At 42.8% G+C, this 15,753-nt stretch overlaps 1 protein-coding gene across 3 annotated transcripts in view; it reads left to right on the top strand.

The window, feature by feature from the left end:
- The window catches only part of PLEKHM3 (pleckstrin homology domain containing M3), a 100,459-nt gene that overhangs the window by 65,080 nt on the left and 19,626 nt on the right, over positions 1–15,753 (top strand). For 2 of the 3 annotated variants that reach the window (XR_011141819.1, XM_068948096.1), the window contains exon 7: positions 8,302–8,459. Coding sequence is in view for 1 of the 3 variants with exons in the window: in XM_068948096.1 (XP_068804197.1) it covers positions 8,302–8,459 (158 nt within the window). In the remaining 2 variants the exon portion in view is untranslated. Of the gene's footprint in view, positions 1–1,007; positions 1,213–8,301; positions 8,460–15,753 lie in introns of those variants that run through there. The other variant, XR_011141820.1, reaches the window with a different exon arrangement.

The raw sequence follows: 15,753 nt of genomic DNA, 5'->3' as shown, positions 1-15,753 counted from the left end.
TGAGATTTGAACCTGTAGTTCAAGGTGTTTTAGGGATTTCACTTAACCCATCCCCTCCAGGCGTCACTTGTGTCTGACACGTAAATCAAACTGGAGGAATAAGTGGAACAGATTGGTCGGCACTGCAGCAGAAGGTTACGAGGCAAGCCTGTGTCTTTAAAGAGAGTGCCTTCAAATAAGTGTTATCTGCAGAGAAATACACTAGCCCCTACATAAGAAGTTAATGTTACTGCTTCATTGTTGGCTTATAAAACAGCTTTTATCACCTCTGTGATGATAATAATTAACAAGCTGTTTTACAAGGGTGGGGTCACAGAGCCACAGGGTAAATTTTGCTTGTCTTGCAGTGACAGTGATACAATACCTGAATTTTACAGTATTTTCACCTTGGAATACTTAACTCTGGTGGTGGGGCTGTTAAGCGCAGCAGTAGCAACAGCTACTCTGTTATGAGGATGATAACCAGGATTTCCCCCTGTGCTTCTGGCACATGAGGAAATTACACATCCTCTTCTGAGAGTACAGGAGAGTTGGGGACATTCCTACCTCCCTTCTCAATGTGTATTTTCTAATCAGTTAGCCACAGTGATATGTGCTGTTCCTAGATGCACTGTTACTTGGTGCACTGTGGTTGTCTCTGTGTTGTGTCAGAGCTCTTAGAATATGCGGACGTATGTAGATTTCCCGTGCCTTCACTCACATCATAGATAGCTTCCATTAAAATATCCTGCACTGGTTGATCCTTACTTATCTTGGCTCTTTATATATAAAAAAAACCCCCCTCTCCCCCCCTCTCCCCCCCTCTCCCCCCCTCTCCCCCCATCATGTTTTATCTCTTTGAGAATGAAACAGTCTGAGTCTGGTGGAGAATTCTGTCCTTACTTTGTCTATTGATTATGTCTATTCTAATTTGAACAACTGTCACTTAGGGACCGAATGAAACTCTTAACAACTAATTTTGCATAGGGTTTTTGGGGTTGTCGTCTTTGTCTTGTTCTGTTTTTCAGACAGAAAGTCATTTAAATGTGTGAGTTTAGATGGCCATCTCTGTGAGTTAGAAGTACATCTTAACAGAGACGAGAAGTTCTGCCATTGTTACCTCAACCATCTGCTTCTCTAGTTCAGTTTTTGATATGAAAAATGTACATATTACATCGTGCTCACTATGTGGCTCTCCTGTGGGACTAGTCTGTGCAATCCTCCCTCATGCTGGTAAGTACGTTCTCATACAAGTAGTCTTTGTTGGCTGAAAAAGGAAGATCAAGCAACTCAACTTCTCTCTGCTGTGTGCAATGGGCTGTTTTTTGGGTTCCCTGCGTTGTGCTGCAGGGTGGGAGAAGGGTTAGGGGCAAGGTTAGGGAAACGTGGGGGTCTTCAGAGATGGACTTCTGCCAGAGTTGTGCTCAGCCCAGAGAGCTGGGATGAGGGATGGGGTCAGGATGGAGCTGTAGCTCAGCATGTGTTTGGAGTGGGACAGGACTCCTTTGGCTCTGGTGCAGGATAGGGCTATGGGCTCAGAAATGTGTCACGAAGGTAGGGGACAGGGATACCAGTCAGAGTACCCTCGGCTGCTCCTGCTGCTCTTAGAAGTTGTCCGTGGAGGTTTAGGGTGCTGCCTCCTTGTGCTCTGTTCATAGTGGGCTATTGAGGAGTATACCTCTGCCTGTGGAGGATGCTGCAGGCCATGGTCTTTGCAGTTCTTGTTCTCTGGAGGTAGTTGGCTGCACACTTGTATCTGAAAATGCAACTTGACAGAGCGAGAGAACTTTGTCTTCTGATAGAAGAATCAGGAAACCTCAGGGGACCGACCAGTGGCCATCCTGACAAGTAGCGAAACTTTGAATGATCACACGTTGCCCTTATAATCTTATTAATGTGATGTGTCCAAAGGGATTTTGACTTGTAGAATAGCCCCTGCTGCCTTTCATCTTTTCTGTCCTCCTGCTGAATCAGGAAAAACATAACCCAGTGCATGTGCATTTCGCCTCCCCCCACCCAAGGCTCTCACAGCTGCTGCCAGCATTGGTTTGTCTGCTAGTGTTCAGCAGTTCCTGTATCTCCCCCTCTGCTTATATGGAGCTTACTTTTTTCTTTGGATTCATGCTGCTACCCGGCTGGACATAGCACAAAAATACAGAGAGAAGAAAGCTTATTTTACCTGTGTTCATAAATTTCTGACTTGTCTAGAAAGCTCCCTTTTTAGAAATCACCTAAAACAATGGTTCCTAAACCTTTTGCTCCCAACAACTCTTTGTCGTCTGATCAGGTACCGTATCCCCCTTTAATTTCTCACAATGCTGCACGCAATTGTCTGTTTTACCTCTTGCTTTCCAATACCATCCAGGCCTTCCCCAGCATCTCGGCTCTTTTGAACTGGGAGGAAGAGGCTGGGCAGTGGGCAGGCCCCTGCTCCTGCTGGCTCGTGGCTCTCTGCTCCCCATGACACCAAAGGGAAGGAGGTCTGCAGCCCTACCACCTGCAGCTGAGCTCTGTGGCTGGAGGGATGGACCTCTGCCGAGTGCAGAGCCCAGGGACCCTGCTTGAGAGGCTCCCCCAAAGCAAAGAGTTTGTCCCATTTAGGGTGGGAGGTATAGGGCAAGTAGTACAAAAAGCAGTGATATTGGTTAAGTCAACGTTTTGTTGGTTTAAATCATAAGTTCTTTGAGGGCAGGGCCTGTCTTTTGTGTATGCCCATGTAGGTGTGTCTTTTTATACAATTCCCAGCACAGTGAGACATGCAGTTAGGACGTGGAATATGTAAAGCCATGGCATTATGTTCTGTGCCAGCTTACAGAAAAGTGTTTTTCCAGAACCACAGAGAGGGACGGTGATTCTGTTCTGAACACTGAGGCTCTTAAGAGAGACGACCTGCCTTGGGCCTTATAACAGGAATAGTTTCTTCCCATTGTTACCAAGCACCATACCAAAATATATTAGAGTTGCAGCAGTAGTGAGCTAACTGCAAGATGGTGGTCCCACATCCCGAATCCTTTGGGACTGGCTCTTCGACCAGGTTAGAGAGAGAAAGCTGCATTGCACCCTTTGTTGACTGATGACCAGGATGCTATCGCTGCCTTTCACCCTTTGCTTTGAACAAGGACATAATTGTTGCACTCTCAGCATGAATTTGGATTAGAGAGCGGACCTTCCTCTTCATGTGTTGTTGCATCCGTAGGTAGAGGAGAATTTGAACTCAGCCATAACTTGGCAAAATTTTAATTTGCTTTAAACTTTTTTTTTTCCTTTTTAGAGACAGGAATATTTTTAAACCTTTGCAGGTGTATGTTGAGACTATATTACATTATAAGGATTTAGGACAATGGTGATGTCTTTAGTCTCTGTTCCTTTGACATAGACTTCATTTAGTTAGTTTGGTTCTAAATTTCCACATTTGTTATGGAACACGGTGGACTGTTCTGCAGCTTATAGTGTGTAGTTTCACAATCTCTCTAGACTTAATGCTCTCTAGATTGTGTAAAGTCTGCAGACTTTACGTATTTGTCTGCAGTTGTGAGGACTTCGTTTGTGCAGCCAGCTGATTTCTACTAGCTCAGATATCAAAGGATTTGGTAATCCAAAGAGAATTAGGTAGTTTTGAAGACCTAGATTCTTTCTAAATACATCAGACAGACAGGCGATATGGGAAGGACCCGAGAATATTGCAGTAGGATTTCAGAGATGCAGATGGGAACAGATGTTATTGTGGTGAGGATGTATACGACATATAACACACACGCTTCCTTATTGCTGCAGCTTAAGGCTCAACTTGTTTCCTTATTTGGTCATATCCTTTTAATACAGCCGTCACCTGGTCATATCCTTTTAATACAGCCATCACCCACGTGCATGGGCCCTTCCCAACAGTGCATTATTTTGCTATTTTTAAGCCTTCGATTGATTATTTAGAGGGGTTGATTATAGGCACGTGGAAAAACATACTCCTCTACTATTTATCTTAATGTGCTTTTCTTTTCTTGGTGTGAGAATATTATAGGCAGACCAGAGAGAACCAAAAGAAATGGGTTATATATATACTACTTTCTAGTCCCAACAGACCATTACTGGCTGCAGGTCTTGAACATGACACTGTAATTTCCCTGCTCCACATGTGAATAATAGCTACAGTCTTAGAGACCAAATTGAGGTATTTTTTCTCCTCTCCCACCCCAGTATTTTAACAAAACATATTTTCTGATGGTTTGCAAGAAAGCCCATTGAATGCAGAAGATTGCATCCAGGCTAACGGACATATTTTTCAGAGCTGCTGCATATTATAGAAGAGACCCTACCACTGCTGACCCTGCCAGAAGGGCCTGCCGGTGGCTGTTCTCTGCATTCTCTTAAAGTCTTCAGGTCTCAGCCTCCACCTGAGAGCTGGGTTTGAGATACAAGGAGCACTTATGTTTTTACCGCAGTGACACAAGTGATTTTGAATGCTCATGGGAGCCGGACAACTGAATGTCACATAACTCCTGCAGATCCACAGGTCTGATTGGAGCAGCACATTTGACACCCAGCATTGAAAGCATTATCTGTTCTCTTTAAGTTTTGAAAGGTTTCCTCCGTGCTCCATTTCTGCCCTGCTTATGGGGTTGATCCCCCTCTGAAGCAGGTTTTCTATTGAGAAATGTGTCTCTGAAAGGTTCTCTGGAAGGATACACATGCAAATATGATGTAATCTAGCAAAAGTGTAGCCTCATCACATTTTAACAACCAACTCGCACAAATGTTTAGGGTCTTGGAATGCTTCACCACAGTAGGGAATTGTGTTAATCAGGCTGATAGCCACTCCTCTGCCAGTGATAACAGTTTCTGGATGAAGCAGGCTGGCTCTCTGCTGGGAGATGTCAGCAAGGGCTGGGGCGAGCCCAGTGATTTCACTCACTGTCTGCACGATTTAGATGTGAGCATGCATGATTTGGTCTGCGCATGGAAGTGCCTCTGTGTAGGTTCAGCCTCTCCTTCCTGATGTCAGGAAGGATTGGGCATAACCAGCGTTACCTGCCTGAGCTCAGCTCCAGGTCCGCACGTCAGCTGGCAGCCTGGGTGGAAGGAGCTGGGCCTTGTGGGTCAGTGGGGCCGGAGCACGCACTTCTCCTCACAGTGCAGATGCAGGCTATGTGGGCTGCTTTATCCTGCACACTGAGACCCTCAAGCTTTGTCACTCTTCATGCCTTGGAAACCCAGCAGGAAAATCCTCTGGGATATACTTGGAGGAGGAGATGAGATTTCAGCTTCTATAGTAAAGTGAAATGTCCTCAGGAAAGGTTCAGATTAAAGCCTAGGAGTGAGTGTAACAGTGAGAACAGAAGTAGGCTGGGTTATAACATGTGGGAGCTGTGGAGACTCTATCACTGAAAGGTTTTAGAAACAGATACGGCTGTAAAATAGGACATAGATGTAGCTGGCCCTGCCAAGATGGCCTCTTGAGGTCTTTTTTTTTACATGGTTACTCTGATATCTGGCTAATGCATTATATTTGTTTAACACACTTCTACTCTTTAATCGCTTGCATTTTCATGAAACTCAAGATTTGATTCCAACATCAACTTGGAGAATGTCCTGGGACCCTGCCATCGTGGTGCTGGGATGTCTGAGCTGACCCACCCTGGGCCTCTGTCTGTCATGAGGGAGTGCTTAGTCATAGGAGAAGTTTTGACACCTTTGATTACATGTCCTACGCACCCTTTCCCAAAGCTGTAAAACACTCACTATGGAAGTATTACCATGAAACTCTTCTCTGGGGACAGCAATTAGAAAGCATCTCTTTTGCTTGCCAGGGTAAAAGGAGATGAGAATTTTGTTAGGTGTAGACATAAATAAGAGAAGGCTGCAAGGAAAAGCCATATCCTGTGCACAGCCTTGAGGTCTGTGATGAAGTAAAATGACACAAAATTTGCAGATGCTAAAAATAGTGATAACATCAGTTTGATGTTGCATTTTGTCTTCCTGCTGTAATACAGTAAAATGGCCTGTAATTCACGTTGCAAAATTGGCATGCATGGTCCTTTGAAGATACAATCTTCATTGTATGTCTGCAGTGGCCAAAGGTACAAGTCAACCCCATTGCTATGATGAGCCATACAAAGAAATAAATAAATAGTGATGAATAACACCAGCTGCACACAGGCAGCTGCCTACTCTCTGTCTTGCTCGGGTTGTGAGCTCTTTGGGATAGGAAACCCTCTGTGCCTCGTACAGACTTAAATTCACCCCTGGTGCTTAGAATGGTAATAGAATATGGTAATTTTATATATTACATTATATAAAATGTCATTTTAATTCAGAGAGGTAACTCTTAAGTCTTACTGACAGTGACATTAGTCCAGACTTAAAGAGTTTGTCTCACAGTCTATTTTTGGTATGGTATTTTGAGCTGAGCTTGTATAGCCTGTTAAAGGTGATTGGTATAGCATGAAAATGCTTTGAAAATATGTATGTATTGTGGTTTATTTATTACCTTTTATGCGTATGTCATCTGTCAATGCTAAATGGCTTTTTGCAGGGGATGATCTTGGCAGTGCCACTGGCTGGGTGGCTTCACTGTTTCTTTCCTCCTGTTCTTTGAAAGCTGTTAGCCTCTGCAGCTTTTCCCTACTCTCAACTTGTTTGGCTTTATGACCCTCTGTAACTCTGGAGTCTGAAAGCGAAACATTTCTTTCTTTAAACTGAAAAACAAAAGGCAGCCTAGAGGAGCTACACTAATGTCTCACCATCTGTTAGAAGGTTAGTAATATCACTGCCTTGAACTGTGCCTTCGTTTTTCTGTTTCATGCAGCGACCTCTCCACATTGTTTATGTTCTGGTTGAAGGGGATCTTCCTATACCAGGATGCAATAGGAGTGTCATTTTTCCTCTAACATGAGCAGATGTCCTATCTGTGGTACTAGCAATAACATTGCTGCTTCCTGTTGTTGCAGATGCTGTTAGCAGTCTAGAGCTCAAAGCAAAGAGGGGGCACGTTTCAGCCCATGCCACTTCATGCCATCAGCACCAACGCAATCTATGTAGCTCCTTTTCTACTTGTATGCTTTAACAGAGGCCCGCTCAGCTAATGGGGAAGAAGTTGCCCTGCAATGCGAATTTGTTTCCTGTCTGCTCTGCATAGAGGAGGAATGCTTCTGCAGTCTCTCTTGTTCTTGTCTACCTTGACCTGTGCCCTCTCTAGATGGGTTTATACTAGACCCACGTTACAAGCGGTGTGTTACCATATTGGGGGAAGAGGGGCGTGAGCCGAATCTGGCACACATTTAAGTGTAACTCTCCCTACCGTTAGGCTTCAGGGCACAACCTTCAAACAGCAATTATTGCATTCTTTTTGCTTTTTCTAGGAGGTCCCTATCAAATTCTGTGACACATTTCTATCACTAATCTGGCAGGCTGCCATTCAGACCACAGGAGGCCCAGCAGAGAAGAATATACACTTAGGGCCTTATTTCATCTTCATTATTCCTTACACTAGTAACATTCCTTAAAGGCTCTGGAAGTTTAATCTGAATGGAAAGTATTTTGCCTGAATAGCACCCCTTATTGAGACATTGTCACTGAGTCACAAGTTTAGATGAGTGTTGTGGCTAGCAGTTTAATCTATACTACATGGTAGTTTTTTCCACACCAACACAGGGAGTGCTAATCACTTCTAATAGTCTGACAGGATTGTCTGGCAGCAGGGCCTGAGGGACTTCTTGATTTGAGAGCTGGACTCTGAAGGAAAAGACTAGTTCCCATTTAAGAGTTTATCTGAGAATTTGCATCGTTACAGAAATGACTAAATAATGTATTTTAATGCTTATCGATGGGAAACAACCTTTACTAAAGTAGGAGAGCCAGGAGTCGTTCATGAGAAATAGATTGTGGACTATACCTGTGCTCATGAGGAAAGGAAACGGAGAAAAAAACTGTGATTTGCACTTAAAAATTAACAATAAATGAAACTCGTAAATATAAGGCAGTCTCCATAGCTGTTTGTTGGGTGATAATATGGTAGCCTTAAACTCTTTTCATATATACTCTTCTGAGACTTAGTATGTGAATGCATTGTTGCACTTAAAATGATCACTATTTGTATATGTCATTGCCATATAGAGATAAAGAGATAGTAGCATTTTTTCCACATTTTAAATCATTGCCAGTTCATTGGCCATTATTATTATTTGTGATTTCACACAGCTGTACTGTTGCAAATTACTTTCCTGTTACTTTAACCAGCTGCATTTCTGTATTTAGGAATATTGTTCCGGTCTTTCAAGGAATTCTGGTCATTTCATGGGTTCATTCAATGTTGTCGTCTTCTCATTTCAGGTCATTGAAGGAAAGCTGGCTCCTTTCTTGGGGAAGGTGATCAAGTTTGCCACCTCTCATGTGTACAGCTGCAGCCTTTGCAGCCAAAAGGGTTTCATCTGTGAGATTTGCAACAACGGAGAAATCCTTTACCCCTTTGAAGATATTTCTACAAGCAGGTACTGTATGTCATTCATACGTTTGACTTGCACGTAGTATCCTTGCAGATTTCAGCCCTAGTGACGTCTGTTTAAATAACTAGGGACTGGATCCCACTGATTCACATTTCTGGACAGCTGCTCTAGACTACTGGCCTAGGAAGGCCACCAAGAGGCTTGGAAATAGATGGAAAGAGCTACTTCCCAAAGAGCTACTTCCCAAAGCCCTGTAAATCTCAGAACGAGTGCTCAAAATGGGAAAGATCTTTAGGAACACCTCAGCATAATTTATCCAAAGCTCTTCTGAGTTTGCAAAGTGCCCTGCAAAGCCAAATGGATTCTCAGAGTGATCACAGACTTCTTTCTGGTCTCTGATGTTACTGGGCCCATGAGGTACTGGGACTGTACATTATAACATAATAACCGTCTGTTCTGATGGAACATTATGGCTAATTCTCTGCTCTCTGTGTGCATACCCCTCTGTGGGTATGTGTGCAAGGTTTTTTTTTTTTTTTAATGACTTTGTTGTTCTCGGGTAGGTGCATAAATATACACCAGGCCCTAAGTTAAACAAAAGAACGTTTATTTAACATTATATAGAATGCTCGATGACAGATCAGGAACAAGAAGTAAAGGAGACTATATCTAGTTGCAATTGCATGGAAGACCAAGCAAGATGCAGGAAACCAGAGCAGGCTTGGCAACACAGCAGTGCTACTATATGTCTTGGATTTTGAATAAAGGGAATTATTTTTTTTTTTAATGCAACAGGAAGATGGTATTTCTGACAGCACAGCATTCCCCTATGCAAAAGTACCCTTCTGGCTTTTTCAGATTCAATCTTTTTAATTTGTTCTCTAAAGAGTTAGTTGTGTTGAAAAGAAAAAAGAAATGGAGAGCCACCTTTGTTAACCATCAGGAGTAGCCTATTCAAAATGCTTCATCTAGAATTTGATTCCTTTGCATGGAAAAAGATGTTAAATTGGGACTAACGAAGCCCTCCTGTTTGGGTATTTTAAGCCTGACATGACTTTCAAAGACTATTTGCACATTCTTTCTCCAGATTCACATTCCAAAAAATGCAGAGACAAAGCAGTGGTCATAAGTTAAACAAGGTGTGTAGTTGAGCTCTATAAGTGGTTTTCAGGAAAAAAATGTATCTAGGGTGCATGGGGGGTAGATTTAGTTAAGAAGAGAGAGACTAGGATGAAATACAGCCTGATGACTACTGAGACTGTATAAGGCAATTAAAAATACTCCCAAAAGCTTGAGGAAAACATGTAAGAGTATTTAGGAAGACAAGTTCACCTGAAGTGTCTGTGTATTTGATTTGCCTGGGGGATTTTTGGTAACAAAAGCATTGCTGGGTGCATGTTATTCTCCTGTCCTTCGGTTGAGATCAGACATACCTTGCAATTGTGGAGTTTAAAAACTTCTGGAACCAAACAGTATTTGTCAGCAATTCAGTAAAAGCCGAAAGAAACTGCTGTCTCCTGTTTTTATGTGAATTAGAACCCAGAAATTACTTTTGTTCAAGTCTCACAAATGTGAAATTGTGGTTGATGTCATGCCAAAGACAGCGCTCTTTGTTAAAGGTTTTAATTAAACACAACCAGGATGAAAAGTTCTCCAATATTTGTCTCTCTTCTTTTTGTCAGAGGTCATTCTATTTGCTCCTTTTGTACTCCTTATCACTAAACCTTGCTTTTATCCCCATTTTTTTCCATTTCCCTTCCTCGTTAGTTTTCTCGTCTCATTACTACTCATGTGTGCCTGTGCACCTCTATGAAGCTAACAAGATTATTTCAGTGCTGTATTTTGCTCTTCTCCACCTTCGGGCTGAAGGCAAGTCATGCTAACAGAGGAACTTCTGTGTTTTACTGTGCAACTCCATCAGCTGCAAAGCAGTGGGGGAGGAGGACTGGTAGAGGAGTTTTTGTGTTTTTTCCATCTTATACAGGTGAGGAAGGTTTCTGAGGGAGGTGCCCTTACCACTACAGTGAGAGGCATGAGGTGAAGAGCCTAGTTAGAAATAGGTAGGTATACATAATAAACGAAAGCAGATGCAATGGCAGGCCGCAAAAGGTTAATGTGAAGACTTGCGATTATACCTGAAATTTCTGATGACGTGTGTTTGGCTTTGCTTGTTAGTTAAGTGTAATACAGATGTCTGAGTGAACAGTTAACTCAGATTGGTGGTTCAGTTGTACTGTTTTGAGTCCATAGTGTGTAGTGAGAATTGACTGCAGTTCTCTTTCTCCATCCTGTTATTTTTAGAATTGCTATCTACATTACAGTTCTCCCGTGTTATACTGGAAGCCACCTAGGCTTTGAAGTACCCCAGCAGTAGCTGCTGAATTGACAGAACAGCAGCTGAATGCTGAAGACCTGGTTTTCCCTCTTGCTTTCAAATGTTGCTCACCTATTTTGAGCATGCTACTAATCTACTAGCAAACTGGGCTGCTAGGTTAGAGCTACTCAAAAGCGGGTGCATGGCAGCTTTTGCAAACTTCGCCTCCCTTTTGAATGTTTGAAAAGTGAAGTGTGTTAGCCTATTTTGCTATGTGTGTGTGTTGAGTAGGCATTTGTTTTTCTGGCTACCTCCGTGACCTTTCTGGCTCTTTGGAGAGAAGAGTGACAGCTGTCAGAGCGGCCATTGAGATGCCAAGGTGTTCTCAGCTGGCTGTTAACTTTCCAGCTTTGTGGTCTCCTAGGTCAGCTTGGAGGCAGAGAGATTATTTCTCTCCAAAACATTCCCAGCAGTTTCTGAAGCAGCGTTCAGATGGAATTTATGAAGGATGGGCTCTTGTTCCGATAGATATATCTGAGAGAAAAGGGGGGCCCCTCTTGAGGGCTGGAGTTTCTCTTTGGTCAGGTTATTTGCTTGAGTCATTTTTGTCAACCCTCGAGCAAACAGGGTGAATACCTGGGTTATGCACTCTGCGGGGTTTGAATACACATATGTTACATACCCTCCTCTCCCTAATCAGCATGACACATTCCTTTGTTGGCAAATGGTTCCAAAACAAACACAATCAGGTCACTTAATTAGCGGGTCTGTGGGCTGTGCTTGGCAGGCTCCTTACAGCCTGTTGGACAATGCAGCGCAACAGCTTGCTGCCTCAACTTGAGTGTAAGGGTGGGCTCCCAAAGTCAGAAGCTTTCTAATGATATTTCCTTTCTGTGGCTTTTCGTGGGAGGTGGCCATTCTGCATGGAGCTTAAAGAAGGCTGTAATTCAGTAGTTAAAGAAAATCTGAAAAATTGGCCCATCCTTTTGGGTGCCTCTTCTAATCTATTTGATCCCTCTGTTCTCCGTTTTCCTGCTTTCTGCCCTCTTTTCCCTCATTTATGTAAGAGTTCATCAAGGTTCTTTCTGAATTTCACAATATCTGTCTCTTTCTGAAGGTCTTTAAATTGTGAGAACTACTTTTAAAGCCTCCTGAGTGAATTACACATGTCAAGGAGCAAATTGCCAAATAATGTAAACTGTCACAGCTCTGCTTTTGCTGGAGCTCTGGCAACTTAAGCCACCTGAGCATCTGCCTCCTGTTTTATTTCTTGGATGAAAATTTGCCCTGGTTTTAAATTTAGCAAATAAATGTATAAAATTACCCTATTACATCACTAATTTCATTTACAAAAGTATTGAGAAATAAGTTTAAATATCCCTGAGTATAAACTGGCTGGTTAGAGCTATCCTTGCCTGTTTGTTAGCAGTTAGGCACTGCCCTTTGAGTCGTCCGCATTAACATGGTGAAAAGTTTGTTTCTTTCTCCTAACATAAAAAATAAAAGCAGAAATGAAAAAAATGCCCATGTAGTGATCCTGTAGTCTATAATAGGTGACATTATTTGTCTTATGACCTAAAATACCTTTAACAAGTTTTAAACCTTTAGGAATACTGAGAAAAATGCCATTGGAATGAGAATAGATTTATTCAGTATAAGGGCTTTCTCTTTGATTGGGTAATTAAGTAATTATAGTTATGGTTAAAATTTGTATATGCTACCCAGTTAACAAATTCTGATCTTACCAAACTCTTACTCGTACCTGTGTAGGCGTATGAGTGACTGCTCTCACGGGTGATTTGCTGTGTTTAGCTGGTAAAGCTGCTCACTCGGTTAAGAGCTGGTTAGTCAATTCCTTGCCTTTTATGTGGTGATTGTAGATGTGTGTGAACTGTGGAGAGTGGTTCCTTTGTGTTCCTATCCATTTATCAAGGCTAAACTGTTTTCACTTTGCAAAGTTAATTTGTTCTGCAGATCAGTTAAGACAGGTAGTAGACCTTTTAAGATACAAACCAGAAAACCCAAGTTTAAAATAGACGTGCCACAGAACAGGCTTAACTATATCAACCAGCTTGGATGCCTTTGGACACCATCCTGATAAGACCGATGAACGTACTTAACTTTACACATAGTGAGAAGTCTTACTAAGGGCTCTGAGGCTGTGCTTAACTTTATGCACATGCCAAAATCTTTGCGAGATTACAACTCACTGTGTTATGGATGCTGTGTCACTGGAGAAAAACAGCCTTGAGCATTTGGGAGAATGTCAAAGATATATAGTGGGAGGGGAGACTGAAATACATAGCATAGAGCACTTCCAAAAAATACCTTGGCAGAGCTCAGCGGCATCACTCAAAGTGCATTATTTTCCATCTTACCTTTGGTGGTTTGTTTTACGCTGGACAGCCCTTCTCCAGGCCCAGTTCCACTGAGCTGTGCTGATAATATAGGACCTGATTTTCAAGAGCGTAGTTTATTGGATGTTGATCATTTAAAAAGCTTGGCCAAAAGCACCCTGAAGTGGTCCACCTAAGACTTTCTTTAAAAGAAACTTGGAGATGCTAAGCTCACTTGATAATTTAATTTCACCTGAATCTCTTGCGACTAGTCAAAATCTTCTGGACCAAATCTGATTTTTGTCTGTGCAGGGTAGCAATGTAACTTTATCTAGAATGTGCAAAAAGAAAGCGATAGCTTGCTTACTTCTCTTTCCCTACAATACACTGGCTTTTCCATCAAGCACTGTATTTTGGAACTAGCTTAGTTTTAGAGAGAGATTTTACCTACCTCATGTCAGAATGGTGTTAATTAGAAATGTTCTGTGTAAAGCCAGATTAAATATAGACATGTAAATCACTTTGCTTGTTCAACTCAATTCAGCAGGACTTCTCAGTGGGTAATACTATTGTTCCCCCGTTACCAGTGTACAACAGTGGAGGGATGGAAGGAGGGTCACCAGGGCTTGGCTTCACCCAAGTTTTGGTCCCCAGTGTTTTTCAAGCAGAAGGACCTTTGCAATGCTACCTCATATGCATTAATGCTACCCTTTTTAGCCCATGAAAGTCAACACTACGGACTCTTAAGTGTTCAGAAATCCTAAGATTACCTTAAGAATCATGTTATTCATTCATTTACTTTATCTTCTAAGTGTTGAGTTTCTTTTTTTCATCTTGGGTTGGGGTGGGCATGTCTTCAGCATTACAGCAGAGTTGTAAAATCTGGAAGCCTTGGCTTTTCTTTCTTAAGAAGAGCAAAAATTCAGACCTAATTGCAGGATTCCAAGAGTGGAGACTTAAAGAAAAATGCAAAATAGTACAAAGTCATGCAATCAAATTATGATGACTGAGGGCAATATATGAATATTACTGTTGATATTATTACCTAGTTCTTTTCTTTTAGGTCTTCGACCACCACTTTGTGAATACAATGTATTTAGCAATACAAGAGGAAAGAGGACGAGTCAGGTTCATGGTTTGGCAGCTGGCAGAGGACGTGGGTTTCAGCAGTGTAAAACACGTGACTCTGTGGCACCTCAGCCTCTCCCGTGATTTGCATGTAGGGGATCTGTCACGTGTAGGACTTTTCCCCTTTCCAGAGTGACTCAGCTCCACTGACTAGAGCTTAACACTTCTGTTTCAGATTGCATGTTTTAATGCTGGCTTTAGTGTTCCTTTACTGATTTCTTGTGAACTCCTGTGAACAGGCCCCAAGCTAGCCAAATTACTTGGCTTGGGATCTTTGAACTCAAACAATTCGCAAAGTGCAGTGCTGAGGTGCACAGTCACTCCTTAATTCTTCTGCTGAGTGCAAGTATGGAAATACATGTGGATAAATGTACCATAAATCACTGCAGCCACAGCTGGGGCAGGAGCTGAGGACACACTTCCCTCCTTAATCAGGAGCAACAGGGCTTTGCAGAGAGAGGCATCTGAGAGCTGCAGGATTTCTTTGCTCCTGTTTGACCCTGCTGCCACACTTCGGTGCGGTAACTCAGTGTGTGTACACAACTGTCACTGGCAGATAGCAGGTGGTTAAATCAAGCCGTTCTTGTTGTTCAGTCCAAGTCCATAACAAATTGTTCTGTGAGCACCGAAAATGAAGGCCAGCTTGGCATTTTCTCTCTTCTCTGTGGTTTCGCTGGGTCTAATAAGGGAGGAGATGACGTTGAGGCTCCCCCCTGCCAGTGAGGCACTAATGGTTTTCTCTCCCTTCCAGCGAGCTGCTGGCTTTTCCCCAAATTAGTGGGGATTTAACACCTCTGACCACTTTGCACGTGTTTCGGATGTAGCTGACCTTGGCCCGCGGGTGCTGGTGAGACTGGATGGAGAGTGGAGGCAATATGGGCTGTGGGGCTGCCGGCAGTGAGCCCAGGACAGCCGAGCTGGGGACGGGAGGCTCCTGCAGTTGTGGCTTCCCCCTCCTGGGGCACTTGCCCAGCAGCTCATCTAACCCACGCTGGGTGTAAGGAAGCGTTAACCCAGGTCTTGTGGTTTTTATATGGGGACACCAGGTAGCGTATCATTCTACTGTCTTGATGTGGCTGTCCTTGGTGAGTCCTGTCAGCACAAACTGCTAGCTGCCACCTGGAACCAGTTCACCTCTTTGCACTGGTTTCCACAGCACATGCACTGGGCTGATGCACGGCAATTACAGTTGTTCATGCTATTACTTTACCTTCTAAGGCCAGCCCAGAACCCAGCTTTTCCCTAAAAAACAAGAAGCATCTTCAAGCTGTGTTATCACGCTAAGGGTAAGCCCCCCGGCAAGGGTGTATATAGAGAGGAAAAGTAGGATTACGCTTTGAATCACCACCTCTGCCTAGTGCTGGCTCTCGGAGCACTGGATTCATCATTTAGAATGAAATTCAAACATGTGATGATTTCAAGTTTCATGTAGCAGGTAGAGGGCTCTGTTTTGCTTTTTGTATGGCTTTTGCCTCCAAGAGGCACTTTTTTTTTTCAAAAGTAAGGCTGAAGTATTAACAGTTTTTAAGTGTGATATTAAAAACAAACAAAAAAAAAAAAG

Source organism: Struthio camelus, chromosome 6, assembly GCF_040807025.1.
Source record: "Struthio camelus isolate bStrCam1 chromosome 6, bStrCam1.hap1, whole genome shotgun sequence".
Classification (NCBI taxonomy): Eukaryota; Metazoa; Chordata; class Aves; order Struthioniformes; family Struthionidae; genus Struthio; species Struthio camelus.
The sequence above is the reverse complement of the archived record's forward strand: the minus strand, read 5'-3'. Positions and strand labels throughout refer to the sequence as shown.